We start from the raw sequence: 27,783 nt of genomic DNA, 5'->3' as shown, positions 1-27,783 counted from the left end.
TTAATTTTGAAACTATATATTGAAAATTCTGAATAACGAACCTGACGAACATACACACTTGAATGAAAGATATTTCACACCGATCATTGGAAAGTATAGGGACAAGATGATAAGAGTTTTTTTATCATTACAGGCCAAATTGCTTGTTTTGAAATAAAATGCTTCGCATGGCGCAGCTTGATACGACCGCAATTGTCGGACCCTGAACAGTTGGGGCAAATATAGACACGACATTCATGCTTTATAAAGTTCAAAGTTAGGACTGTAATTAAATGTTTGACACAGAATGCAACTGTTCAAAGAACTTTAAAATTTCCATTAAAGCATTTCCTTTATTTTACCGTAGTTTCATTTATGTTAGACCGCACGGAACTTTGATATTATGATCATATCAGTGATTACTTAACAGTGCAAATAATACAATTTAAACCAGTTTATTAAACCAATTATGTACATTTCCTTTCTGGTTATTTTGCAGGTTTAGACAAATTTTATAACACTTTTGAAAAATTTCAATTTCATAAGAGTCGGGCTTATGCATATATGACACCTTGAGGTATAGTTTTCAGGATATCTCAAGTTATTGCCCGGACATCAGGAAAACGCTTGGTTCTGACCCCATTTGAGGCACTTACTCATTAACGCTCCAATCCATAACCCCTTCAATCAATTTCAGCCTTCCTTTGGTGGTATGGTACCTTATGGTACAGTTAAAAAGAGATCAACCAATTTAACTCGAGTAATTGTCCAGACTTCAACAAAATCCTTGGTTCCGTTTTAACGTTTAAGTAATATCCCCCAATTCAATCCCAACTTTATTTTTGACTTTCGTGAAATGACACATTGTGGTAAATGCTGTATAAGAGTTTCATTCATATTTACTCAAGTCAATGAATATAAGAAAAGTACTTATTTCTGGTCTCTGTTTGCCCCTCATTCTTAAACACAAACCCCAAAATCAATCTAAGTATTTCTTTAGTGGTATTGCACTTTGTGGTACCATGTCAAAGATATCCATTCACTTAGGTCCGAGTTATTATCTGGATACTAGGAAAATGCTTGTTCTTGGTACCTAAAACCTAAACGGATTACAACACTCAAAATCAACCCCAGCATACATTTTGTGGTGTGACACTTTGTGGTACAAAGTCGAGATCTATGCACATAAAGACAAGTTATAGTCCAGACATCTTGAAAAGGCTTTGTTTCTTGCGCTTTTGGCTCAGAATTCATAAACTGTTCAAGTCACACCCCACAATTAATCCAATGCTTTCTTCTGTAATACGGCACAATGTGGTATAATATGACAAACAAGCATAATAAATGCAATCATAATTGAACTAATAAGTATAAGTTAACACTGGTTCATAAATATTAGTTATGAAACATTTAGTAATTAAGCGTCTGGATTATAGTGTTCACAAAACATGTATGTGAACGTACAATATGATTTAAGCTGAATGTGAGCCCCTTTTATTATACAAATAAATCTAAATTATTGACAATTTTAAGAAAATGAATCACGAAAATTCTCCACTTAGACGCAAGATGAAACCAATCTTACTAGATATTTTCAAAATCTAAAAAAAATAAGACCTACTTTTTCATTCAGCAGGTAAACTTTCATTGTATTTCCTATTTAATTTCATTGATTTCAACACGACATGAATGCCCAACATGAAAAAAAAAAACAAAAAAACAAAACAAGACGCTCCCAGGAGCCTGAATCGCTCACATGGTTGAATTTTGCCTTTCAAAGGCAATAAATTTAACAAGAGGTTTTGACTCAAGAAGTCGATCTTTGGTAGGACTTATCATAAGGATCATTTCAACAACTGAAAGTTTCTTTTAATCTATCATAGTTTTCAAGATATTGACTGAAAACTTTGAGCAGAGATAGATCTCATCATGCTGAACACTTTTACCCATGTCAAATTTTAGCTCAACCTAACAGTTTGGAGATATATGCAAAAGAAATACTGTGTGACCACTATGTTCTATTTTTATTAACGGCGGCCATGTTTTTTGACAGATCAAAATGCAGGATACCCCAAGGAACATTCATACCAAGTTTGGTTTCAATTGGTCAAGTAGTGTCAGAGGAGATTTTTTAAAGAAATAACATCAAAAATACCAAAAATCGTTGATAAAGGGCAATAACTCCAACATTGCTAAGGTCTCACTAACCACTTCTAACGTTTCCATTACTTTACATGTTAAAAAAGTAATTTTCAAAGTCTCACAGTGAATTCCCAGGACAAATGATATCTTAAAGTTGCATACCGTTGCGAAGCTTGGAAAATAAGGCTTCCAAAATCATTAAGCTAATGGTACGATGATTGTAGAAATTTTTCACAAAATTTACTTGAATAAATAATACTGAAAATCCACATTTTTACCTGTTCTGCTAACTGACAGCATAGAGGCAATTACTCACACATGTATACAATATTCATACACTTTTGTAGTTAATTACATGTATGATTTTAAAGTACACATTCTCAGCTTTATTTTGACCACTTTTAATCATAATACACACAAATAATGCACTTACAATGCATATGTCTAGGTTCAGTGTGTTTTTGGTACTACATAGGTGGGGGGGGGGGGTGGCCATTTGACCCGGAAGTGGTTAGTGAGACCTAACGGATTAAAACCAAAATTTGACCAGAGATAGATCTTATCATGCTTAACACTTTTATCCATGTCAGATTTGAGCTTAACCTAACGGTTTTGGAGATATATGCAAAAAAAACCAGTCTGACTCCTAAGTTCTATTTTTAGTAACGGCGGCCACGTTTTTCGACAGATCAAAATCCCCACATCAGTTCTATGCAGGATACCAAAAGGAACATTCATACCATGTTTGGTTTTAACTAGTCAAGTAGTTTCAGAGGGGAAGAGTTTTGTATAATTGTTGACAACGAGGACGGACGCCAAGTGATTGCAATGCTAAAAAAACTAAGTAGGTCGATTAACAGCAATTAAACGTAAATGTAGTTGCGGGGGAAGCGAGTGCACTCCTACTTAATTTTTAAACCATTACCATGATTGATTCTATCATTAAAGCAAAGCACGTAACTTGAAGAATATACAATAAGAATAAGGCACAGCCTACAACCGAGCATCGCACATACACTATTCCTACGTTTGTTAAGTCATTGAAAAGGGGACGACGACTGAAAGGGGCGAGATAGGATAGGTAAACGGTTGTCCACCTTTTTTAATAACTTAGCGTACCAGGTCTAAAACTATAAATAATTCTGTTTTATTTCTTGGTTTTTGAGTTACATATTTTAATTCTAAATCAATTTAAAGGATACTTGCACTTTGAATTCACTTCCCAGACCCATTTATGCAGGACTGTCTGATACCTATTCCTGTATGACTGAACGTCTTTCGATAGCGTCGCATGCGATGCTCGGTATAACAACGACGACTTTGGCAATGTACAACATAATCATGCCGAAATTGCAAATTTCAAATAGTTCCAATTAAAGTTTCAGAAGTTTTAGCTGACCAAGTTTTATGATTTGCCCCAACCCCGAAGATAAATGGACAACATATGTTTATTCGTGTGAACACGTTTCATGATACGAGAAAGCGTAAGTTTAAGGGTCTAATCTGATGTACTAGCATCACAATAAGACGATGTCACTAATTCTAATATCCACCACCATATCCACCATGAACTCTACCGAGATGTGCATAGCATTCTCGCATAGAACTGTAATGCTTCAAGCAAAGCCAACAAATGTGTCGCTTACACTTGCTACACTCCATTTTGTTACAGCCACCGGTTTTTTCAATGGGCAACCCACACTCCGGACACAATTTACGGTTTTTGGGATCCTTACTAAGCCAAATTTTTATACCAGAACTGTCCTCACGTATTTCCTTCATTTCTTCGCATGTAAACCCATCATGATACTGCGTGTTACACGCGGTACATATTCGCACTCCGCATTCATTACAGCGAAACTCGTCGCTCTTCTCTGTAACACGATAGATACTGGGACAATCAGGCGATGTACAATACTTGTACTTTTTGCCATGTCTGGCTATATACCAGCTTGTAGCTCCATTAACTAAGTCGTTAATGGCGATTCCAGACTTTAAAGAAATTGTCATCTGATCGCGCCAAGACCATGGCTCACTGCAATCTTCACGGCAACAAACAAGCGGGAAGTCTATATTACCGATCGCCGATTCAAATTGCGGAATGATGCAGGAGTTACAGAACGGGTGGCCACATACCTCAAGGCGATACATATCACCTTCCTCTATTTCCATGAAACATATAGCACATTGGTGCGATTCGTCCTCTAATCTTTCATGACCTTGAATATTTCGTAAATGTTCAATTACGTCGTTTACTTCGGCTATAGCTTTTTCCACTGCTTCGTTCGTCCCATTCAAACTCACAGAATGATTTCGTAAATCTATTTGTACACAGTTAAGCCCCTTTATCTTAATTCTCAATTTGCAAAGATCTATACTAAAACGGACGAATAATTCTTTGATAATTCCGAATGGTTTGTCTGGTCCTCGCAAGAACAAAGATCGACATACACCTGTCGACAACTTTTGAAGATATTCTTTCAAATAATTAAAGGCTTCCTCTTGCCTCTCATGTTCACCATATATGGATATGTCGAGTGTTCTATAGTCATCAATGATCAGAGTCTTCGTATTTGTCATCAATTTTCGCATTTCATACTTCCCAGCCCTTGTAAATAGTTCGCCGATATTTTGAAAATCTTCCTTGTTCATTTTCTTTCCTTGTACGATAGCATCAAGTTCCCTCCTGACCTCATACAACGAGTCAATGTGATCACAAGATATATCAATAGCACAGTTACCATTACGCAATTCTCTATACCGAATATCAATTCCAACTTCTTCATTTAAAGATGTTATGGAGTCCAAAATATCCTCTTTACAATGCTCATATACTTGTCTTACGACCAAAAGTGGAGCATGAAGCGTAGTTGAAGCAGTAACGATTTCATCGTTTGGCTTAAAGTTTTCCTCAATATACATGCAAGCATTTTGTCCTTCATCAGTTTGGGAAAACGACGCTAAGGCAATGAATGTGAAGTCCTTATCATTAGGAGGTTTAACGTAAAGTTCAAACCTGCCTTTTTTGACATATTGCTCTATCATTCCGCGGAGTCGCCTAAAGATCGTTCTGAAATCCTCCTTACTGGTTGTTACCCTTTCTCGGCATACAGTTGCACGAACAATATGGTCATCGCTTAGATTGAACTTAGTCACAAATGCATGTCTCAAAACTGCTTCATTTACAAACCTGTCAAGTTTAAGAACTCTGATTTGACTTGCATCAGTTCGGCTCAATTCTATCACGGCTTGCTTCCCAACAATATTCAGCTCGCTATAGTCTTCAAGAATATTATTAGGGATACGGGGATCACTAAATTCGACAAAAGCAGACCCCTTTGACTTACGCCGGCACCATTCAAATTTTGCTTTAAAACGATATTCGTTCTGAAGTCGTACATTTCCTGTTGGTAGGGCATGAATAAATTCTTCTTTTGTCTCTTGCACAGCATCCATCGCCTCCTCCGTCAAAAGAAATGTGACACGTCCCCAGTTTTTCTGGCTTTTTAAAGAATGAAATTTCTCAATCTTTTCAATGTTGCCGTAGTTCATAAATATGTTTTCAACATCTTCCACTGTAATTGAGTCGGTATGAAATTGGTTATCACAGGCGACAAGTACTGTTTTGTATTCATCGGGCATTAAGATGTCGTCAATATTGCAGCCTGAAGACACAACTACCCTTGTACCTCGCTTCGCAGAACTAAGGAATTGTTCACTTTTCTCCTGCTTGTGACTTTTCTTAATTGAAGCCAATATACTGTCGATATGATTTTGCAAAACAGATATGCTATCATTTTCAGCCGACGAAAATAGGCTGATTTCTCCTTTCACACAATCCGTATCAATAATGACGGAACTTTTTATCATTTCACTTAATTCCAGTTCAATCTGTTTTAAGCGACAATATCTTGGTCCAACAAACTCTCGAAATGTATACTCCCCAACTCCGTGGAAATTCAAACATTTAACTTTTAGTTCCTCAGCTCGATCCAAAATCAGGGGTCTAAGCCAACCTTCCTCCAGACCTTCGTCAATCCATTCTTTAGGTATTGGAGTGGCGTTCACTGCAAAGTCCCTATTTATATGTAAAACCTGCTCTATTACGATCCATTCTGGGTGGATTCCGAGTGCTGGTAAGGCAGAAGATGGAAACAGACTGACGTTTATTGCTTTATTAAGAACATGATACCCAGCTTTCTGATGGCCAAGAAAATGACAAATGTTATGTTTAAACATTTTAAACAGCATTTTCTGAAGCACTGCATCAACCTTTAAAGGATCGCTAAATTTGAATTCGACCTTTATCTGTAAATCCTTTCGTAGGATCCCAATTGCTTCAGTCACTGTATCTCTGACAGCTTTGATAGTCTTACCATTAACATAATTGTCTGCGCACCATTTCCCTTTTTTCTGTTCAGGTTGCATATGCCATTCTCTGAAAGCGTTAAGCATTGTCAAAACATCGCCTCCTTCATGCGAAAACCGTATTTTCATTTTATCAGAGTTGGATTTTTGTTCCGTTGAACCTGACCGGTAGAATAAAGATCCCCCCGAGCCACAACATGCAGTTAGAACTAATGCCTCGATGCCAATATCCTGTTGAATGGCATCGTGAATAAACATTCCAAATATAGGATCGAATGGCAGCTTTGCAATCCATTTCCCGAGTTCGGTCAATTTGCCATCCGATGTTGCGCCTATTGACTCCAGTGTCTCCATAGCGGTACTAATTTGATCTTTAGGCGGAGACTCAACAAAATCAAATGATAAAGGATCAACATTTAATTCTAACAGATTGATGAGAGCTTGTCCGAGGTTAACACGGAGTATTTCTGGGGTAGAACATGCCTTCATGCCAGAAAATTCCTTTTCTGAGTAGAGCCTGAAGCATTTTCCTGGTGCAGTTCTCCCTGCCCTACCACTACGCTGATTGGCAGAGCTTTGAGTTACGAGAGTAACTACCAGTGAACTGATATTCTTTTTCGTATCGAACTGCATTTCCTTGATTCGACCAGAATCTACAACGTATTTAATACCTGGTATTGTAATGGATGTTTCAGCACTGTTTGTAGCAAAAATAACTTTTCGTTTACCTCTAGGAGTCTGACAAAACACCCTCTGTTGCTCGTTGGCATGAAGTTTACCATGAAGTGGTAAACATATGAAGTCATTGTTTTTTCGTAATTTTTCTTCGAAATTTTTGCAGCATTTTTCTACTTCGAGTGGAGAAGTCAAAAACACCAAAATATCCCCGTCTGGTTCCGAATTGTGAACTTCAATTGTTTTCCTAAGAGTTTTAGTTTCGTAGTTATCATCACAGTTGTCATTGCACCATTCTATATCAACTGGAAATAGCCTACCAGAAACTTTAAGAACAGGAGTTTGATTATCAAAATATCGAACAAAAACATCTGGAGTAATGGTTGCTGACGTGATGATGACTTTCAGATCATTCCTCGATGGCAAACAATTTTTTATCATGCCAAGAAGTAAGTCTGTATAAATGCTTCTTTCGTGAGCCTCATCAATGATTATACAAGAAAACTGCTTGAGTGATGGATCTCGAAGACATTCATTGAGAAGAATATGATCAGTCATGTACATGATTTTTGTTTTTGTTGATTTCTTGCTTTGCATTCCAACTTGGTAACCGACAATATTTCCGACATTCGACGACAATTCTTTAGCAACATGCGTTGCTAAACTGATAGCTGCTACCTTTCGAGGCTGAGTGCAGACAATCGTTCCATGAGAATAAGTACCGGTTTGATAAAGGTATTGCACAATCTGTGTACTTTTACCTGACCCCGTTTCGCCTAAAATGATTGTCGTTTGATTATCATTAGTTTTGTTGATAATGTCTGCTCGGCGAGCGTAAATGGGAAGACTGGTTGAAAATCTCTCGCATTCAATTTTGAAGGTTGTTTCTAACTCCAACAATTCATCATCATCGAAAGTAGTATCTTTAATACTTTCAAGTCTGTCATGAAATACCTTTATGAATGACTTAAATTCCTTCATCTGGTTTTCTAGTTCATCTTGTTTAGATACCAAAGCTTCCTTCTCCCTTTTCTTAATTTCAAACATATCCAGGGACTGGAATTTACGTTTTTCCTTATTCCCAGAAATAGTTTCAACTCTTGCTTTGATGCCACCTAATTGAGCATTGTGCTTGTCTATGAGAACTCCAGCTTTATCAGCTAGTTGACTGGCAAGGTTTGAAAGTCTTTTATTCCGAAGGAGCTTCTGAGCTATCATTCTTCTATCCTTGTCAATATAACATCTTATCTGTGCATTAAATTTGTTATTACTTTTCAATAGAAGATCCATTGCTCGCTTGGAAGAATTGGTACTCATAAATTCTACGGTTACAAATGCAGTATCATGAATAGTTTCTGTAAGCTTTATTGTGAATGGTTCTTTATCTTTCAGACGTCTTTGCAACAAAACTTCAACTGGTTTTTCCTCCTTTTTAAAGTTCTGGATTTCTATTTCAATTGACTGAGGTTTAAACTTTGTATTTAGAGCATTTATCGCAGCTTTTGCCCTTTTCTTCTTACTAGCCTTGTCTTCTTGTGTTGTACTCAGTTGGATCTTCCCAGGGACATCGAGTTTCGTTTCCAATTTTTTTTCATTGCCAGATTTACTTGTATTATTTGTATCATCAATGATTATTGTTTCACTTTTGGATATTTTGCAGGCATGCTTAGCAATACTGCTAGCACCAACCAACTGATTTTGAAACATTTTAGACTCAATTAAAGAGGAGTGATATGATTCATGACCGACATTACCTTTGGTAGCAGCGACGGATTTTTGGGAGGTCTTACTTAAATCATTTTTAAGAGTTGACTCTGAAGAATCGCGACGGCTTTGTTTATCAACTGAAGTTAAAGTTAAGGGTTGTTGATCTTCAAAAATCATCACTTCTTTTTCTTCAATTGTATCTTTAGCTACCGAAGTTGTTTCACAGTCATTCAAAACTAAACATGTTTCTTTAACCCCACATTTACTTGTGTCTGACGTTGTCATTTTTGAAGTATTGACTCGGTTTCCTTTTACACCGTTGCATGTCTTAGTCGTAACTCCCTTTGGATAACTATTTACAATTTTGAAACGTTTTCTGTGATCACCACAGTAAAGTTTCTTGACCGCTTTACGATACACAGTCTGACTTGGAAGTTCTAATATGATCTTACTGTAATTGGACTCTACTACAAAGTCCACCAAATCAAAAATTATTGAGGATCCAAAGTTTCTTTCTAACAATTTCTTGCATTCGTCTTCTGAGGAGCAATTTGTAACATGTATTTCCAAGATCATAATCTGAGCGATACATTGATTTTGACTTGTTGACAATGACTTCTTTATTGCACCCTCTTGTTTTACTGCAAGGTTAGGATTCGCCATTTCAACTACGACATGCTCTTCTACATCCCTGCAAGTTGGCTCTATTTTAACAAAATCATCACGGGATTTTTTATCTCTCCGTGTTGAAGATGCACCACTTTCTATATTCACTTTCCTTGATTTTGTCGGTATTGTAGTAAATTCAGTAGGGATATTTTTAGGTTTCATCACGGGGTCCTCGTGGTCGCTAGATCCGCCGATAGTTTCGTTATCAGTTTGTTTATCAGATTTTTTCTTAGTAATTTCGGTCAACTTTGTTGAAGAGACAGCAGTCTTTTTCTTATTTTTTGGCATACTATCCTTCTCTTTCTCGTCAACACCTGTTTTCACTCTTATATCATTAATCTCTTTAGAGTTCACTTTATCACGAGTGTTCTTTTGTTTCTTTTTTCTTTCGTCAGCTATGTAATAGTAACACCAAATTTTACTACGGTGTTTATGATTCGATTCATGAAGTACATCAGTTACCTTTCTGCTTGACGATTTGCTCGGAAAGTCAACAAGAACATCCGTATACTTCGGAGTTTTTGCAACTTCTTCGATTTTTATGTCTATCTGAAAGTCTATCCGTTTCAAGAGAAATGTCTTAAAATCGGTAATGTCAGTACCACCAATTATTTGTAGAATAAGTTTATGTCGTTTTGGGGCTTCTCCGTTTTTCAGTTTCTTCTCCATTTTTAAATATAGTTTACATTAAATGCAGATATCAATTCAATCCAACATTTTCCGCTTGCTAAAAAACATCACATCAGTAATTCACTGCCGATAAGGCTTGGGTAACTACAAAGAGAAAAAAAAAATTCTAATGTATGCAAACTTTTAAAGCCGCCATGATTTAATAATTCATCCAAAATCGAAAGTCAACGGATAAAATTTCCAGAAAAAGAAATTAGCAGCAAAAAAAAAAAAAATAAATAAATCGAGGAACAAAAAACAAGGAGCATGGAGACAGCATCAGCAGGATTGGCTTTCAACCATTTCTCATCAATACGCATCTAGCTGCTGTGAAGGAATTGAATAGTTAAACCTCCTCAATACTGGTATACAAATAGACAAGTCGTATCATGTAATACCCATGGCAAATCCAGCAACCGGATGACTTTGACACAATTAGATTAATCCTAACTCAAACTTATTGTGTCTTGTATGACACTAATATCTACATAGAAAGGTCACTTCGATTATGCGGGAACTTCTCACTGAGTAAAGTAAAGTAAATACGAAGCTCACTTTTTAATAGAATATCTGTTTTATAATAATCAATAATACGCAAGGACTCTTATACATTGACCACCGAGGACAGAGCTGTTATCAATCAACTTGGGGTTTTTCGGTTTCTCTTCTCAACTTTAGCTGCAAAAACTTCAAATCTTAAATTCTTTATATTGTAATAGTATTTTGTGATTATACATATAATTGCATTAGTATTAATATCCTTTCTTGTAACTGTCTTGTGTTAATTGTATTTAATCATTGAAATAACTGTTGAAAACTGAAACCTGTGATAAAATCAAAGTGCTGATGCACTGAATCAAGAGAGACCTCATAAATATTCATGTAACCAAATAGCAAGCTAAATAAACCGATCAAAAAATTAGTCATTTTAAAGAGAACCATCTGTTTCAATGAAATGAATATCAATACTAATTTATTAATGTATTTATGGATCTTTTTTTCTTTTGGTTTTTTTTTTTTTGGTATTTCTGGCTGTGTACGTTTATGTCCTTAAATTTCTTGACACTTTACACCTAAACCAGCATTTCTTCAAAAATATGATCTCCACTGTGAATCACTGACAATCAATATCAGATGGATTTTTGGTTTATTCCTTGAATGCCAACATCCTTTGATCTACCGGCAATTTACCTGTAAAATTTTGATGGCGTTCAAGGAATAGGTGTCAGTGGTCATCACAACAAAGGTGCATCCTTATCAAAACATTAATACTAATTAACAGATAGGTAAATTACAGGCGACTTATTTCAGTTCATATTTCAGATAGTTATTCCAGTTGTTAAAATCTGGTTTTATTGGCTGTTTCTGCTCATGCATTTTATCATAAAATCATACATGTACATGTATAGCATAATAGACTTTTGAATTTTTTTTGTAGTCCAATAACTTGAAAATATTTCCATTGATCATTCAAGTTACGTAGGAATACTAGTACTGGAATAGTTACTAAGTTTTTGTTCAGTTTAATAAAATATTTGTAATTGCAACACAATGTAGAAGATCCGTTTTTGCTGTAAGTGGTTTAAGGACTACACTCTTATTACTATAAACTGATACCACATGAGGCATAAAATGTAGAAAATAAATGTATTCATATTAGTTAGTTAAAACGTTAGAATGATAAAGAATGAAATAAATCATTAATATTAGGTTCAGAGTTTGGAATAATGTTTATTGATGTTAAATTTCTTTAATATCTCTGCATATAATTTATACATTTCTAAATAAAAATTAAAAAATGTTAAAATTTTATTATATTTTTACAAATTTTAATAATTCAATTTTATTATATTCTTACATATTTTTGGAACGGAAGGGAGCGGGCACGTAATTTTTCAGCGGAAGTTTGAAATATTCTGTTAGATTCCGGTTTTAAAAAATCGTTTCTACTCCGTTCCGTTCCTAAGATAACAAGCTCCGCCTACTCTCTATTACGGTTCAAAATGTCAACAAAACAGGGTCTCTCGTGGAAAATTATCGAAACTTCAATATTAAATGTAATTTTTGTAGCAAATTTGGTATCAGCATACAGGAAAATGATTCCGGAATCGAACTAGGTAGGTGTGACATGGACAATTTCAACTTGAAAGTCGTTACAAGCGGTTGAAGGGCGATACTCCGCGATACCGCTAAATCTCCAACTTTTTGTATGGCACATCGTTCTGACCCCAACCCGACATATCAATATCCAAATAAAAATAGGAGGGTTGCAGGGTCAGGGGAAATTCGGACTAGAAATTCCCGAACCCAAAAATCAAAGTCCGGTATTTTTGTTATCTGTACTAATTTAACGCATATTTGACATTAGAACATTATAATATTACCAAAATTGTCATTGACGATAAATTTAAATCGCATCAGCTTCTATTTATGAGACTTTGTATTTCATTCCGGTTAAGATCGTATCCATGCTTTGCTGGTAAGGGGATTGACGCTAGGTACGGTGCGGAAATCAAACTCAGTCGAAAAAATCCGTCACTAAAAACTTCCCACATCTTCTTGTGAATATTTGACCGGGTTGCTCGAATTACCAAAAACCTCGGTGTTAACCGAAAACAAGATTGAAAACCGGAAAACCTCAATAAAACACGTTTTTAGGTGCTATAATTGCTCACTGTGTTATATAAATACACTTGAAAGTAAGTTTTTTTTTGTTAGTATTCCAGTACTTTCCAGATACCTAACAAAAGTCTGCAATAATCAATATGGCGTCAGTAGTTTGAAATTAGTCACTTGTCCGACGCCATATTATTTTCTGTTATTGGAGACACCGTGTTTGACCTGGGTCAGGTCAATTAGAAAAAAAAGTCCTGCTCGCTAAGACAAAATTCAAATCGTTTAACATAACCACATAACCATAGAAATATTGCAATTCTACAAATATTACAAAAGCTTTGATATCATAATACTTCCATCTCTTACGAAAAATAAAGCATCACATATTCCCGACTTGCGGACCAACATTTTGTCAACATTTATCTCCCTTTGGAGCGGGTGTCTATTCGGAACACGTAAGGTTTTCCATCCGATATAGACAATCTCGAAAGTCAAAAGGGAATTTCTCGTTCTACTGACCCTGCCATAAATTTTCTTTACCCGGGATACAAATGAAAATAATCCTTATGTAACCTATCAACAAAATGAAACACCCTGTAAATTTTAGAAACACCGTCGTGTTTGTCTGCTGGGGATTCCATTTTCATTCGAGTTACCTCTTTTTCTGCACCCGAATCCGAACATCGATTAGAGAGACTTCGAAATTACACCTGCTCTTACGGGAGGTAACTCTGAAAAAACAGGATAAAATATGGCTGCATCCCGATCTCCGCAAGTAGGGAATTGATCGGCGGCGGACGATATCCTAACGTAAATTTGCAAGGTGGAAAAGGGGGAGGGTAAAGAGAACAGACCGCGGAATACTTAGGCGGTTCCAGGTGGCAATATCCCACTTTCGGTTGAATCCCATTTGCCGTCGATCTCTGAGTCAAGTTCAGTCTATAAATAGCCTTCCTTGACAAAAAAAGATATACCATTTTTAGATGTATAGATTCCCCCTCAGCTTGAGTTAATTAATATATTTCTACACTCGAGAAAAACCAACATTTTTACCATGCGTGCTTCATCGAGCGAGTTAAAAACATTGATTTTAACTATCTCGAGTGTAGAAATCATTTAATCCACGAAAAACTGAAGGTGTATGTGTTTCTCCCGTTTTAAAACAGTTTCGTCATATTTGACTTGAAGCGGGATAGATATAATATATATATATATATATATATATATATATATTATTCGTTACACTGCTCCATCGGATCAAATTGATACAGGGAAGATAACGTAAGCTTAGAAAGGTCTGAAAAATTCCCAACGATGTTAGAACTGTCAATTAATTTGCGAAGCAAGTTTTTTGTCATCCCCCTGCTTCACTCGAGCTCGGCGCAGTCACTCAGTTTCCCCATTTCTTCGTCTCATCCTTTTATTCCTTTTATTTGGAGTCGAGACACTGTTATTGTCCATTAAATCACCCGGTCGAGGTGAATAAAGAGCTGCTCTTTAAGCCTTTTCTAAGCCCGTTGCCCTTTTAACTTGTCCTAATGCTTTTAATGGATTTATATGATCAACTAGAAATACTGTCAGCCCTGTCTAATACCCTCCCCCCAGAAAGTAAACAAAAAATCTGGCACAATCATGGCTACCTCAAATTTATTGTATTGATGTTTCACCCATACATTTCCATCTTGTTATAAACACACTTTTCAGACAAGGTTACCAAGTACATGTACCTTTTATATTTATTAGTCGATGATCAAAACAAATGGTCCGATTTCAGCGATTTTTCTAATAATCAATTTAAATTTCCTTGGTCGTTGTCACATTTTTAAAGAGTAAAACTTCACATCACAGAAATATTTGACATTTATACAAATCGGAAGGGAGATTTCAATAGCTATGAACAATTTTCCAAAGTTTCATAAAAGTTAGTGAAAGTGTTTTTGAGTAATTGTGCGAAAACTTGATAAACCCCCTTTTTTAAGTATAAAAATTCATAACACGGAAACCAAAAAAATCTGAAATTTATAAAAATCGAAAGGGAGCTTATGTCAATAGGTATAAACAATTCACCAAAGTTTCATAAAAGTTGGTGAAAGCGTTTTTGAGTTATTGTCCGAAGTGTTGACGACGGACGGACGGACAACGGTATACCATAATACGTCCCGTCGTAGACAGGCGTATACAAATTGGAGGAATTTTATACTATTCTATAGTGCAGGAAATTAATAGCATGTACAAGAATATTCGAAGGAACCGATTCAAGTGGTAATCATCAAAAGAATATAATCCAAGAACAAAGACTTAACAGGGGAAATAGACATACACAACTAAGAACATGAAATAAACAAAATGACACAAAATAATAAAAATTACAAAGAAGCCAAAATAAAATGAACTTCTAAGATTCCAATAAAACTGGGAGCATAGACCAGATCCACTGGTAAGGCACGCGTCCTCTTCCTTTCTAGAAACACACATCGAGTTGCTTATAAATTATTGAATCTGATTTTGTTCTATACCACAATTTTTTTTTAAAGAATTCTTTATGAATTCGATTTTTATCGTATTCATTGAATTTTCTGCAAATATATTTCTAACATCATACAAACTCTGAAACCCTTAACCGAAACAAGTCATCATAAAATAAAACAAATCCCTCAGTTTTATAAATCTTCGAAAAAAGCTAATCAACATTCAGGTAGAAAAAAATAAATTGTAACATATAAAATTAAAATTCGGAATTCCTAAGATAGCTTGTATGCGCTATAAAAGAGTAATCAAGAGACCAAGGTTATAGCGGTAATCAAAAGAATGTAATCCTGGGACAAAGACCAGACATGGAAAACAGACATATACAACAAAGAACATAAAGTAACTAAAATAATACATACAAAGTAACAAAAGCAAATGAGCACTTGGACTTATTTGGACATTTATAGGAACTTTTTTCGAAGAAACTAACTATACAAACTTTATTTAATGAGTTAATATATCCAAATTGCTATTTCTTTTATCTGGTTACTCTCATAACAGAAATGGACATTTAAACTGAAAATTTTGATAAAGGATTAAAAAATATTTTAACGATGACTTTCTATGTTCTATGACTTGGTGTGATATTGAAAACATGCTTGCCAATTTTTTGTTTTGTTATTCTGACAAGAACCTGATTTGTATCTTTCATACTACATGATCAAATGGACTGTACGTATAGGTAAAGTTGTACATTTATTAAATTTCAAATGAGAATTGTCTTTTTTTGCTAGAAAAACTGGTTTAAATGTATAACGCGAAATTACTAGGACAAAACAACGCATGGAACACAAAAAGAAAATTATTACACCACAAAAGAACTGAAAGTGTACACAGAAAAACGAACGATATCACCACAGTGGTCGAACCCTGAACAGTTGGTGCAAGTATGGACACACTATTTTACCTTGGTACAGCTTTAAATTTTGATTACGATTTGATATTCGACACAAGATATGAATTTGACCTAAATTGAAGAGATACTTTCTGGCCCATTTTCCTAAATGGTTACAGTCAAAACTGTCAAAAATCAATCCCAAACTTCCCATGGGGACATGGCACCTTATGGTACAATTTCAAAGCAATCGAATCCATTCCCTTTCACACAAGTTACTGTCCAGAAATCAGAACAAGTGGCTCCCAGGTAACAGAATCGCTCACCTTATTTTTTGAGGGGAATTATAAGGATCATTTCCTTAACTGGACACTTTTTCTCTGTATATAGTTTTCAAGATATTGGTTGAAAACTGCTAAAAACATTAATTTTTGACTTTCAATGGCAATAACTCTTACAAGGAGTCGTCCGACAACTTTAATCCTATGGTGACTTTTGTAGACCTTATATTTTAGGATCATTTCGGCAATTGAAAGAATTTGGCTTAACTTATCGGTTTAGGAGATGTATGCGATAAACCTCTGTCTGGCCCATTTGTTCTATTTTCAGTTACAGAGGCAATGTTCAACATCAGTTCTATGCAGAATATCTTAAGGAACATCCAAACCAAATTTTGTTCCAATTGGTCAAGTAATGTCCGAGTAGAAGATTTTTGAAAGAAAAAGCATCAAAGAGAGCAAAAAAGGGCAATAACATGGCTCAACAGATTAAAACGAAAATTTTACTACTGTACAGATATTTCACAACATGCTGATCACTTTTACCCAGTGTCAGAATTGGGCGAAACATAACGGTTTTGGAGATATATGGGGAAAATTTCTATCAGAACTCTATGTTCTATTTTTAGTAATGGCGGCCATGCTTTTCAACTAATACGAATACGAAAACTTTATTTCGATTCGGTACATATAATGACAGACAACATAAGCTCTGGTGAGCTTTTAACCGAATAAACAATATTTATCACATACACAAGACATGCAAAACATAGGAACTACACATACAAATAGGTATGCATCGCTTAAAAGCAAAAGAACAACAAATCACACAGACAAACATGAGCTACACAAAACATAAAACATAGATTGACAATAAAACAAATAACACAGTAACTAGCACATTTTAAAAGGCATGCATTTTAAAATTCGACAGATCAAAAGTCCTCACATTCAGTAACATCCATACCAAGTTTGATTTTAATTAGTCAATTAGTTTCAGAGGAGGACAGTTATGAAAAGTTGTTTGCGACGACGGACGACGACGATGACGGACGTCAAGTGATGGCAATAGCTCACATGGCCTTCGGCCAAATGATCCAAAAAAGTGCTTGTTTCTGGCCCTTTTATGGCCCCACATTCTTCCTTGGCTCAGGCCACAACCCAAAAATCAATACCAATTTTCCTGCTGTGGTATGGCACATAGTAGCAAAACGTATATAAAATCCATTCATTCTTACTCAAATTATTATGCAGACATAAGGAAAATGCTTGTTTCGGGCCCTTTTTGGCACCTAATTCCTACAAGGTTCAAGACTTAACCCCTGGTCCGAATTTCTTCTGACTTATCAATATCCAAATCAAAAAGTGGATAGTTGCAGGGTCAGATAAATTCTGACTAGTTAACCATCTACATGTATATCAATCTTATTCTCATATAATATGGCACGTAATACAATATCAAAGCGATTCATTCACTTATAGTCGAGTTATAGTTCTTTAACAAGGCTCTGCCTAGTACGTAGTACGTTCTGAATTGGCGCACTTTTAACAAATGCTAGTCTATAAGTAAGGAAAAGAATCAACCATCGCCATAAAATTCAAGACTAGGAAATCTCATTCTTCCGTTTTCGTTGTTTTTCTATGATATACAGCCCATGATAGTCAGGTGCACGCTACCATGTCTGTAATGGGTAAAATAGCCAATCGCAACACGCAAAGTAAAAATAGTCCAGTAATAAAGTTCAGAGGGTCAGTGAATAAATTGTACGCAAGACCCACATCTTTGTTTAACAAAGTATGTTAAAATATCAAAATATAAAAATTATACAAAAAACTTTAGAATTAATTCAATATAACGGAATTTTCGGGGGGCTTACTGTTAATAGCACGTGCATCGGCGCCCAGTTGTACGACACATACTTTATCCAAATTCCTCATTGATCATTGTAAATCAACAGTAAATCGGAAGAAAAAGTTCTTACGCTCGTCCTCTATTAAAGATCTTGGATTTTTCCCTCTCGTGTGAGAAATTCTTTTCATACGTTCCGCTGCGCTCCACTCGTCAAAAGATGGAATTTCTCACATCCGTGCAAGAAATCCCAGGTATTCAATAGAGACTCGAGTCAGAACTTATTAGATAACCTCGGGTAAGATTTATTACCCGAGGGTGTCTGGGATAATGCTGTCTTCCACTCTCATTGGTTTTATCTTTTTCTTTGATCAACAATTTATTGAAAACTAAGCAATATTCCGAGGCGTGACTCTCCTTCAGCTCAAATTAGTGCTGACAAACAACTCAAAATTAAACAGTTATTGAACTTATCATACACATACTTTAATTTTATCAACACTCTTTATCAATTCGTACAATTGCTAACCTTTAGCCAAAGCCCATATATAAACAGGAAAGTATGGTTCGTGACAGAAACCAGTCGTTTTAACCTACTTTCACAATTTCTTATTCAAAGCTGAACGAGTTTGAGTGAATAATAATAGGTATAAAATCATAAAAAATAATAATAATTATGTAGTGAGACTTAAATATTTTGAAAAATCCGTTCATGAACATGAATCGTTGACACTAGACTTTTTTTAAATACAAAACACGTGTAAATCGTATTTATTAAAGCTGCATTAGCTGTCATTTTCTGAAATTGTTGTTTCTTATGAAATTTGAATTATTTCTACTAAATAGTACTTTTCTTGAACAATTTCATTTGATATCCACAAATAAAATGCATTACATACCTGAAATAGGTGTCTATATATTTATTGTCTTGCAAGACAAAATATCGACGAAGATAAGTTCGTATGCATGTGACTTCTGGTGACCTTAATCCGCGCATGTGTTGTAAGGGTCGCTTTTTTAATAACAAATCTGATTGCAAATTAAAGCGAAAGTGGTTATTCAACGGCAAGGAAGACCGACGGACTCAAACCGTAAAAGAAAAAAAGTTCGAATATATTGTAATGTAATGCGACTCAAATATGGTCATTATTTATTTGAAATCTAATCAAGAAATAGATGAAATGCAATGAAAACAAGACACGTGCTTACCTGTGGTGTCATCCTGGTTTGCATACATTTAATTACCATACTAATTAAATAGTTAAATAAACAAAAAAAGACAATGGCTTCATACACCTTGAAGACCTATAGTTTGTTTTAAATATGTACAATGAAATGCATAATATTTTTTTTTTACCTGCAGAAAATATATGTTGGCATTCTGTTGAGTTTTGTTTTAGTATTGATTGCGTGTTTTATTTACTGTGTACATTTGTCTTTCATTTCTAATAATCCTATAAAAAATAAGTAAAACATTATTTTTTAATAAATATTTTAATAACAAAATCAACAACACAAGATAAGGGACAAGACAATTCATTTTCAGATAGCTTGAATCACAACAAATAAAATAAATAATTTGCATATACTAAGAATACAACATTTAAGACCCATTGTATCAGTTGCAGCATTAAAATAAATATAAAATCTGGTTAAATTATCAGAAATGACAAAGCATGAAATATATTACAATGTTTGTATCGTATAAAAGTTCACTAATTGAGATGCAGTAAGTGAGAAGCGGCATCCGCGTAGTCTGTCACAGTCATAATCCGCTGCTGATATCTGTCTTTGAGTTGCTGTAGTTGTGTGTTGATGCGTCGGTAAACTGGTCTTTTGGGTGGATGAGCTCCTCCTGCTGAGTACTGGATCACTGTAATTTCTGTCATGGCCTGGGTAGTCTGTAGTAAGTCAATTATCTCGTAGATGTTTGGGTGAGCATGTCGAACTTTTTTTCTCGATTTTGTTGTGCCAGCCCTCTAAATGGTTTGTAGTGCAAGGTCCTTCTGTCTGGTAGTGGTTCCATAAAAATCTGTTGTTCTCAACCCAGTGTTCGGTAACGTAGTCGGTAAATGTAGTAGTATCGGGTATATTGTCAGCGTTGTCGATGTCTTGTAGTGCGTTGAACCAGACGTTTTCTACTTCATGCTGGGGGGCGAGTGGTAGTACTGCAAGGTTTATCAAGGTTAAAGTATTTTTTAACCCAGGTGAATGTCCTTTCAGCAATTTTCGGAAGTAATGGCGAAAAGAAATTAGATCAGACCTATCGATCTTCTTTTATTAAAAAAAAAAAAGTTGTTTTCACAATATTCTGTGTGTATTATCAACATTTTCTGCTTCAATTGCATTACTACAAACTTATTTAATTGATTCAGCCAAATTCAGTAAAATCAAGAACTAACAAATTTGGCAGCTAATGCAGCTTTAAGAGCTTCACAGAGCGCAGCAGGAATGTCGAACTATGTTCACTTGAGGCAATTGTGGACACAATACTTGTTTTTGACACACTAAAGCATACGGACTTACAGTTCATTATGGACACAAAACTGTTTAACACAAAATTTGTACTTCAATTATAAATTTTTGGAATTGGACAATGATAGATAGCAATTTTTAGGTGTATGGGCCTTTGACCCCTTATAACTTGAAAATCATTAGAGAAATCTGAAATCTGAATGATCAAGAAACGCAGACAGAGATTTTTATAAGGAATCCGATAAAAAGATTCTAAATCCAACCAAAAATAAAAAAGTATATTTTTTCGGTGTGGCCCAAATTTGTACCCTTTTCACTCTAAAACGGTTTTAAGATAAGTCTACCCTGTAAAATAAATAAAACAGTATTTCAAAAAGGACATATTGACATCAGAATAATAACATAACTTTTCCAATCAATTCCAAAGATAACACCCATTTCCCCCTTTATTTCCAAAAACCTTCCGTCAAAATACCAAGTGATTGTGACAATAAGTTGTACAGAAATTCATATAACAAAACCATGAGGCCAAAATATAAAATGTGCTGGCAAAAAAAGGGAAGGTTTTGTTGCAGAAGTCCGAAATATATTCCTAAAATGGCACAACTTATTTTTAAACTATAGAAAGCTTGGGATAAAATATCAAGTGGCTGTGACAAGTAGGTAAAGAGAAAACTGTGTGGCGGGGATGTATCCTACTTCGGAACAGGGTTATAAATATAATTTTTTTAATGTATTACCGATGTGCCATGCCTGGTTTTAAATATGAAGGGTTTCAGTTATGCATACTTACCAACTTGCACCCAATAACTGAATTAGATAAAATCATGATCAGCGAATTGCCATTGGAGTTTTTGTTAATAATAAAATGGCAATGTGTAGAACATTTTGATGCGCGTTAAGACTGAAAACACTTACCACTCTTTCATCCTCAGCGATCTTTGTATGTGATGATATGTGTATCTAACCATACACTTGTCTTTATTTCGGTAATACAATTCCTTTAAAAATTAAATATGTGTTAAATCACAACGGGCATAACAGAAGTAAGGACACAATGGGTGACAGAGCATTGAGATCAATAATCAATAATCGAAATAACACGGAAAGTTTGAAGTTCAAAAGTCGAAACCATCCATATGGATACTTTGCCATACAAATTTTATAGATACACATGTTTGTCTGTAGTCAAAGAGACATTTGTGGTGAATTTGAGGTCATATTTGTCGGAAGGTGATGATTAACCTTTGAGGTAACTGGTTATAAATAACAACAAACAACAATCAACAGAAGCAAAGCGGTAACGGTGAGCAAGTTTTTTTCAATCACCATATATATAACTGGGAATAAAGCGAGTTATTGACCCATCAATTTTGCAACATGTTTTCTTGATCTGTTACTTTTAAGTACACATCATATATACTCCAAGTCACCTTAGATTGTTTGCGGTTTTTTGCGTTTATTTTTGTAATTACTCGACGGTTCCTTTCAAAAACTTGCCATTTCAGTCATGTCGTTCTGTACTACGATTCCCTTACAATTATTTTTCGTTCTTACCTCCGAGATTGAAAAAATTCAAAATTTATTTTTCCTACGAGAATTTTGCATTGAATGTATTGTTTATCGCCATGTTGTTTCTATGGATATTTTGAAATGTTCCCTATTATCTCACAATTATTAGTATAGTATATAAATCGATTGCATTGATTTATTGCGCTTGGGTTTAAAGACCTGTATTCGCACATGTGTATACTAGCTATTCTCTTGGAATACATTGTGTTCACAAGTTACACATTTTAAAAAAGATCAGTCATTTTTTTTTACGTTCTCTCCATGTTTAAGTAAGTAATATTTGCATACCAACTTACCAGCTTTCAGTTTCCAACCACTACACAACTGGCCAATTATTACGTCATCCAAGTGTTGTTATCTCTACAAAGTACGTGACTGTTTTCGGGAAACATGAAACCGAAACTAGGCTTGCATATTTTTCCGAGGTTAAAAGAAAAGTTTCGTTGACAATCAAATAAAGAAAGTTTGCGTATTACAGGAAAAGAGTGGGGAGGGTACTCACCGGACGGGGTCGCATTTTCAGCTGAATTGTCGGAAATAGGGTATGATTGTCTTGGAAAAGTATGACTTGACTAAAATCTATACATCATTGGAATGGGTCTGTATTTCTCCCATGTGTTTACCACTGGGGTATGTAAAGCCATAAAAATATGTCAGGGATGGGGTAAGGATTTTGAACTACGAACACCTCTATCTATTTTCAGACCCCTTCCCCCGGCATATTTAGCACGAAATGCCGTAAGGGTTGGACAAATCAGCAAGACATCTGTGCGTGATAGGAAAATATTTGTCACCGACAATTCTGAAAGGAAACATGTTATAACTACCGAATTTGAGCTGCATTCAATTATCACAGATTCTGGTGTACAAGGCGAAACTTCGGAGAGCGTTAACTCTCTGGGAAACACGATGACAAACGCAGGAGCTATGTTTACTCAGACAAACTCGTTGATGATGATGCCGCCTGGTTATCATGTCCGCTCTCCAACGAACAATAACTATAATTACCAAGGACAAATTATGACCCAACACAACCCCCAATTTCAACAGGTACCTTCGTGTAGTGGAGGGGTGAGTATGCTGCCGTACCATAGCCTCAGCAAACGTTTAGACCATTCCCTACATCCTAATAATACACAACATGGACAGTTACCAGGAACTCATATGGGCGATGGACTACAGAACTGATTTTGCGGAACTGTTGTTAGTTAATGTCAATCAAAACATATTTACTTTTCTTCTTACAATTTTATCTTACTTTATGAACTAAGTGAATGACACTATGTGATAAAATATAAATATTTGAATAGTTTGGCTAAACGAATGAGCAAGTCATTTAAGACAATTTGAACGACGGTAGGTGTCAATAAAGTCGTAGAAAATATTTTTATTCAAATTTTAACAGTATGTTATTTATGTGACGCCGAGTATAGTAGTTATCTTATTATTTTTGAAGTCACAAACAGTTCGATCCCGGTGCGATACTTCTCGTGGGACAACGGCATTACCTAATGATGGTGTCCATCGGTGAGTATCGCATCAGGATCGGCCTGTTTCATTCGAGAGCCACACGTAGACCGGAACATAAGAGCCTTGTTTTTGAGGAAGTTTTTTTTGCAAATCTTATATTTTCTATAGGATCGTCTGCTATTTTGCCCATGCGTCTGTTGCACCACGTGTCATCTTTACCTACAAAATTAGACACATCTAATTCTACTAGCTGGCATTTAACCAACGATATCCATTCTAATTACGATATTTTCCTTATTCAGATTTTATTATTTAGCCTTAATCTTACCTGGTTACTCTTGATTATGATGCAGTCGGGTGATATTGAGTCAAATCCTGGCCCTACCTCCTCTAGTAGTTCGGAATCGTCATCGACGTCTACCGAGGACATCTTACATGATGCGTTTCGTGATTGTATGAATTCTTTTCCGTCATTCGTTTACTTGAATAATCAGAGCCTTGTTCCGAAATTAGATTTAATCAATGTTGAACATCGTAACATTGATATTTTTTGTTTCAATGAAACTTGGCTAAGTCCAAATATAGACAACAATGATATTTTATTAGATTGTTTTCACCCTCCCTTTAGAAATGACCATGTTGATAGAAGGGGTGGGGCGTAGCCATTTATGTTAAAAATACTTAGCCGCCACTGTAAAGCAGGACCTCCTTGTCAGGGGTGTCGAAGGTTTATGGATTGAGGTTAATATTAAGGGGAATCAAAAAGTTTTGATAGGAGTCTTTTATAGACCTCCGGATTCTGGCATTCATTCATTTACTCTTATTGATCATTCTATGGTCTTGGCTGTAGATACGGGTATTAGCAACATTGTCATCTTGGGAGATTTTAACGAAGGCTATCTAAAAAACAATAATACGCGTATGAAAAATATCATTACGAATTATAATATGATCAACTAGTCAACGAGCCGACTCATTATACAGAAAATAGCAGTTCTTGTTTAGCTCTGGTTATTTCGAATCGAGAAGATTTGGTCGATCTTGTTCATGTCGGTCATTCTTTTCTCGATTCTATGACATGATGTCACTGTCCAACTTATGGACTTATTAAAATTGAAAAATCGCAGCATATATGTTTCAAGCGTCGGATTTGGTTACATGATCGTTGCGATGAAAACGAGTTTCGCGACAAATTACGTTCTATTGATTGGGATGCTATCATTTCTGATACTAATAACAACGTTGATACCCTCGTCGAGTCTTTTACAGATATTTGATTAAAACCTGCTTTGGAGACTATTCCAAATAAGGAGATAATTGTCCGCTTCGCCGATCCGCCATGGATGAATAATACCGTGCGTCGCGCTATACGCAAACGTCGTAGATTACATAATAAGGCTAAAAAAATCAAATCTACCCCAACGTTGGGCCGATTTCAGACACTGTAGGAACCGTACGGTGAATTTAATTCGAAAACAGAGACAGGATTTTCGTGATAGTTTGGTCAATATCCTGCGAACTAATACTTCTAACGTCAAAAAATGGTGTATTACAGCCTCTCGAGTAGTCGGTCTTAAAACTCGAGACTGATATTCCTCCATTGCAGTTGGGCGGTTCTGTCGTCAATAGTGACAAAAAAAATTCGGAAGTTTTCGTCAACTTTTTTTCTTCACAATCTAACATAGTTGATGATAATAAACCCGTACCCGCTATTGAATCTGTTCCTGACAGACAACTTAACAACATACATATCACAGAAGATGATGTTAAGGATTTTCATCAAATCATTGATGTTAACAAGGCTCTTGGTCCTGATGGCATATGTCCTAGGCTGTTGAAGATGACTTTTAATATACTTCATAAGCCTCTTTGTGTTATTTTTAATTGAAGTTTAACCAATATGTTTTTTTCTAGTTCATGAAAACTAGCCAATGTTATCCCTGTTTTTTAAAAAAGGACGATAAAAGTAGTGTTGGAAACTATCGTCCTATATCTCTATTGTGTATTTTGAGCAAAATTTTTGAAAAATGTGTGTATAAATATGTAATGAATTTTATTCGTAATCTGCTGTCTGAACACCAGTCTGGTTTTACCCAAAAAGATTCCACTGTCAATCAACTATTATACTTATCAGATGTTTTTACGAGAGCTTTAGATCAGGGGAAGGATATTCGCATTGTATTTTTCGATATCAGTAAACCTTGGGATCGTGTTTGGCATAAGGGTTTGGTATATAAGTTACAAAAATGGGTATCACGGGTAGTTTATTAACTTGGTTTTGTAGCTATTTGAATGGTCGGAAGCAAAGGGTGGTTTTAAATGGTCAAGAGTCTTCTTGGGTATCTATAAACGCTGGTGTTCCTCAGGGTTCTATTCTGGGTTACATGTTATTTTAAATTTTTATTAACGATATCGTTGACGTAGTGAGTTGTAAAATAAAATTTTTCGCTGATGATACTATTATTTATGCTATTGTTGACGGCCATCTTTTGATATCAATAACTTTAAATTCTGATATGCTAAGAATTAGTCGTTAGGCCGAAAGATGGTTATTAACATTTAATCCGAAGAAAACTGAATCTATGATAATATCTAGAAATGTTGACCCCGACTATCACCATCGCTTACTTATGGATGACATGTCATTAAGACAGTTCAGTCTTATAAGCATCTAGGTCTTATATTTTCTAGTGACGGTTCTTGGAACGAACATGTCAATGAGGTCATGAAAAAGGCATCTATACGCCTGAATCTACTACGTCGATTAAAATTTTTTGTAGACAGAAAGTCGCTCGAGACTATTTTTCTTTTATTCGTCCCATTCTTGAATATGCCGACGTCATTTGGAATAATTGTCATGAATATATGAAGGACAGATTGGAGCAGATTAATTATGAAGCAACACGTATTGTAACTGGTGCTTCGAAATTGACCAGTCTAAATGTTCTTCTGAGAGAGACAGGGTGGGAGACGTTAAGAGAAAGACGGACAAATCACAAGCTTGTATTATTTCACCAGATGGTCCACAGTACTGCCCCAGCATATCTTTCCAATTTAGTCCCAGCGCCCTTTGGCAATACTCATACATATAGAACCCATAATGCCAGCAATCTTGTAAATATTCCATCAAGAACTAGCTACTATCATAACAGTTTTCTTCCTTCCTCCACTAGACTGTGGAATCAACAACCGGCTGATAAAAGAAATTCATCGTTATCTTGTTTTAAAAAATATTTAAGAAAAACTCACCCTGTACCATTTTTTTATTATGCGGGTAAGAGAATGGGGCAAATTTTTCATCTCAGAATTAGGAACCTGAGTAGTGGACTCAATGCACACTTGTTCACGAAGAACTTAGTTGAGAATCCTTTTTGTTCATACTGTAACCAAGTTGAAAATTCTGAACACTTTTTTCTATTCTGTAGCAGATTCAACGATCACAGACGTAACATGATTGCTAAATTATCATATGAACCTATTACGATCAATAAGGTCATCTTTGGTGACAGTAACTTCTCTTATCGTGAGAATTCCGATAATATTATTGTGATTCAAGAATTTACTTAATCTACTAAAATGTTTTTTTGCTAGATCTACGGTCTAGACTATCCATAATCTCTTGTTTCATGTATGTACTGATTAAAATGTGTGGTATCCTTTGATTTTATCATATTGCTTATAACAGTTGGCTCCAAATAATTTGTGTATTGTGTATAAATTGGTCATCTTTATCATCATCACCATTTTCTGATGTCTAACTGATATATGCTAATTACCATCTCTGATAAAGTCTTTTTATGGGAGAGGAATTTATAAAAGTGTTTAACACATGTTTTCCAATCCCTTTATTGTATTTCATTTGTATCTCTCATGTTCATATTTCCTAATAAAATACTGTTTACACTAAGCATATCCACTGATTTTTATTGGAATTGCGTTTGCTAATTAAT

At 35.3% G+C, this 27,783-nt stretch overlaps 2 protein-coding genes across 7 annotated transcripts; one reads left to right on the top strand and one right to left on the bottom strand.

Annotated features, from left to right (window-relative positions):
* LOC148627850 (uncharacterized) lies at window positions 1-22,753 on the bottom strand. Of its 6 annotated transcripts, XM_088580371.1 has the most exons (4): window positions 22,660-22,753; window positions 21,710-21,792; window positions 21,585-21,601; window positions 1-10,314 (listed from the first exon to the last, which is right to left on the bottom strand). In XM_088580371.1, the coding sequence occupies exon 4, from the start codon at window positions 10,207-10,209 to the stop codon at window positions 3,664-3,666; it is 6,546 nt and encodes a 2,181-aa protein (XP_088436497.1). In that variant the 5' UTR covers window positions 10,210-10,314; window positions 21,585-21,601; window positions 21,710-21,792; window positions 22,660-22,753; the 3' UTR covers window positions 1-3,663. The 6 variants fall into 6 exon arrangements, 4 of the variants coding, with proteins under 4 accessions (XP_088436497.1, XP_088436471.1, XP_088436478.1 ...); XM_088580345.1 differs by lacking the exon at window positions 21,585-21,601; XM_088580352.1 differs by lacking the exon at window positions 21,585-21,601 and having other exon boundaries at window positions 22,652-22,701.
* On the top strand, window positions 22,490-27,783 carry LOC148627849 (uncharacterized). Its single transcript, XM_088580392.1, has 2 exons — window positions 22,490-22,632; window positions 23,068-27,783. Exons 1-2 carry the CDS (start codon window positions 22,625-22,627, stop codon window positions 23,549-23,551), a joined length of 492 nt encoding a protein of 163 aa, XP_088436518.1. The 5' UTR covers window positions 22,490-22,624; the 3' UTR covers window positions 23,552-27,783.

This window comes from Perna viridis, chromosome 1, assembly GCF_037379345.1.
Source record: "Perna viridis isolate PV_CMFRI_1.1 ecotype Kerala chromosome 1, ASM3737934v1, whole genome shotgun sequence".
Classification (NCBI taxonomy): domain Eukaryota; kingdom Metazoa; phylum Mollusca; class Bivalvia; order Mytilida; family Mytilidae; genus Perna; species Perna viridis.
This window is presented reverse-complemented; position numbering and strand designations above follow the sequence as displayed.

Coding starts and splice junctions, on each gene's coding strand:
- LOC148627850 (XM_088580371.1), bottom strand. CDS start 10,209: ATGGAGAAGAAACTGAAAAACGGAGAAGCCCCAAAACGACATAAACTT.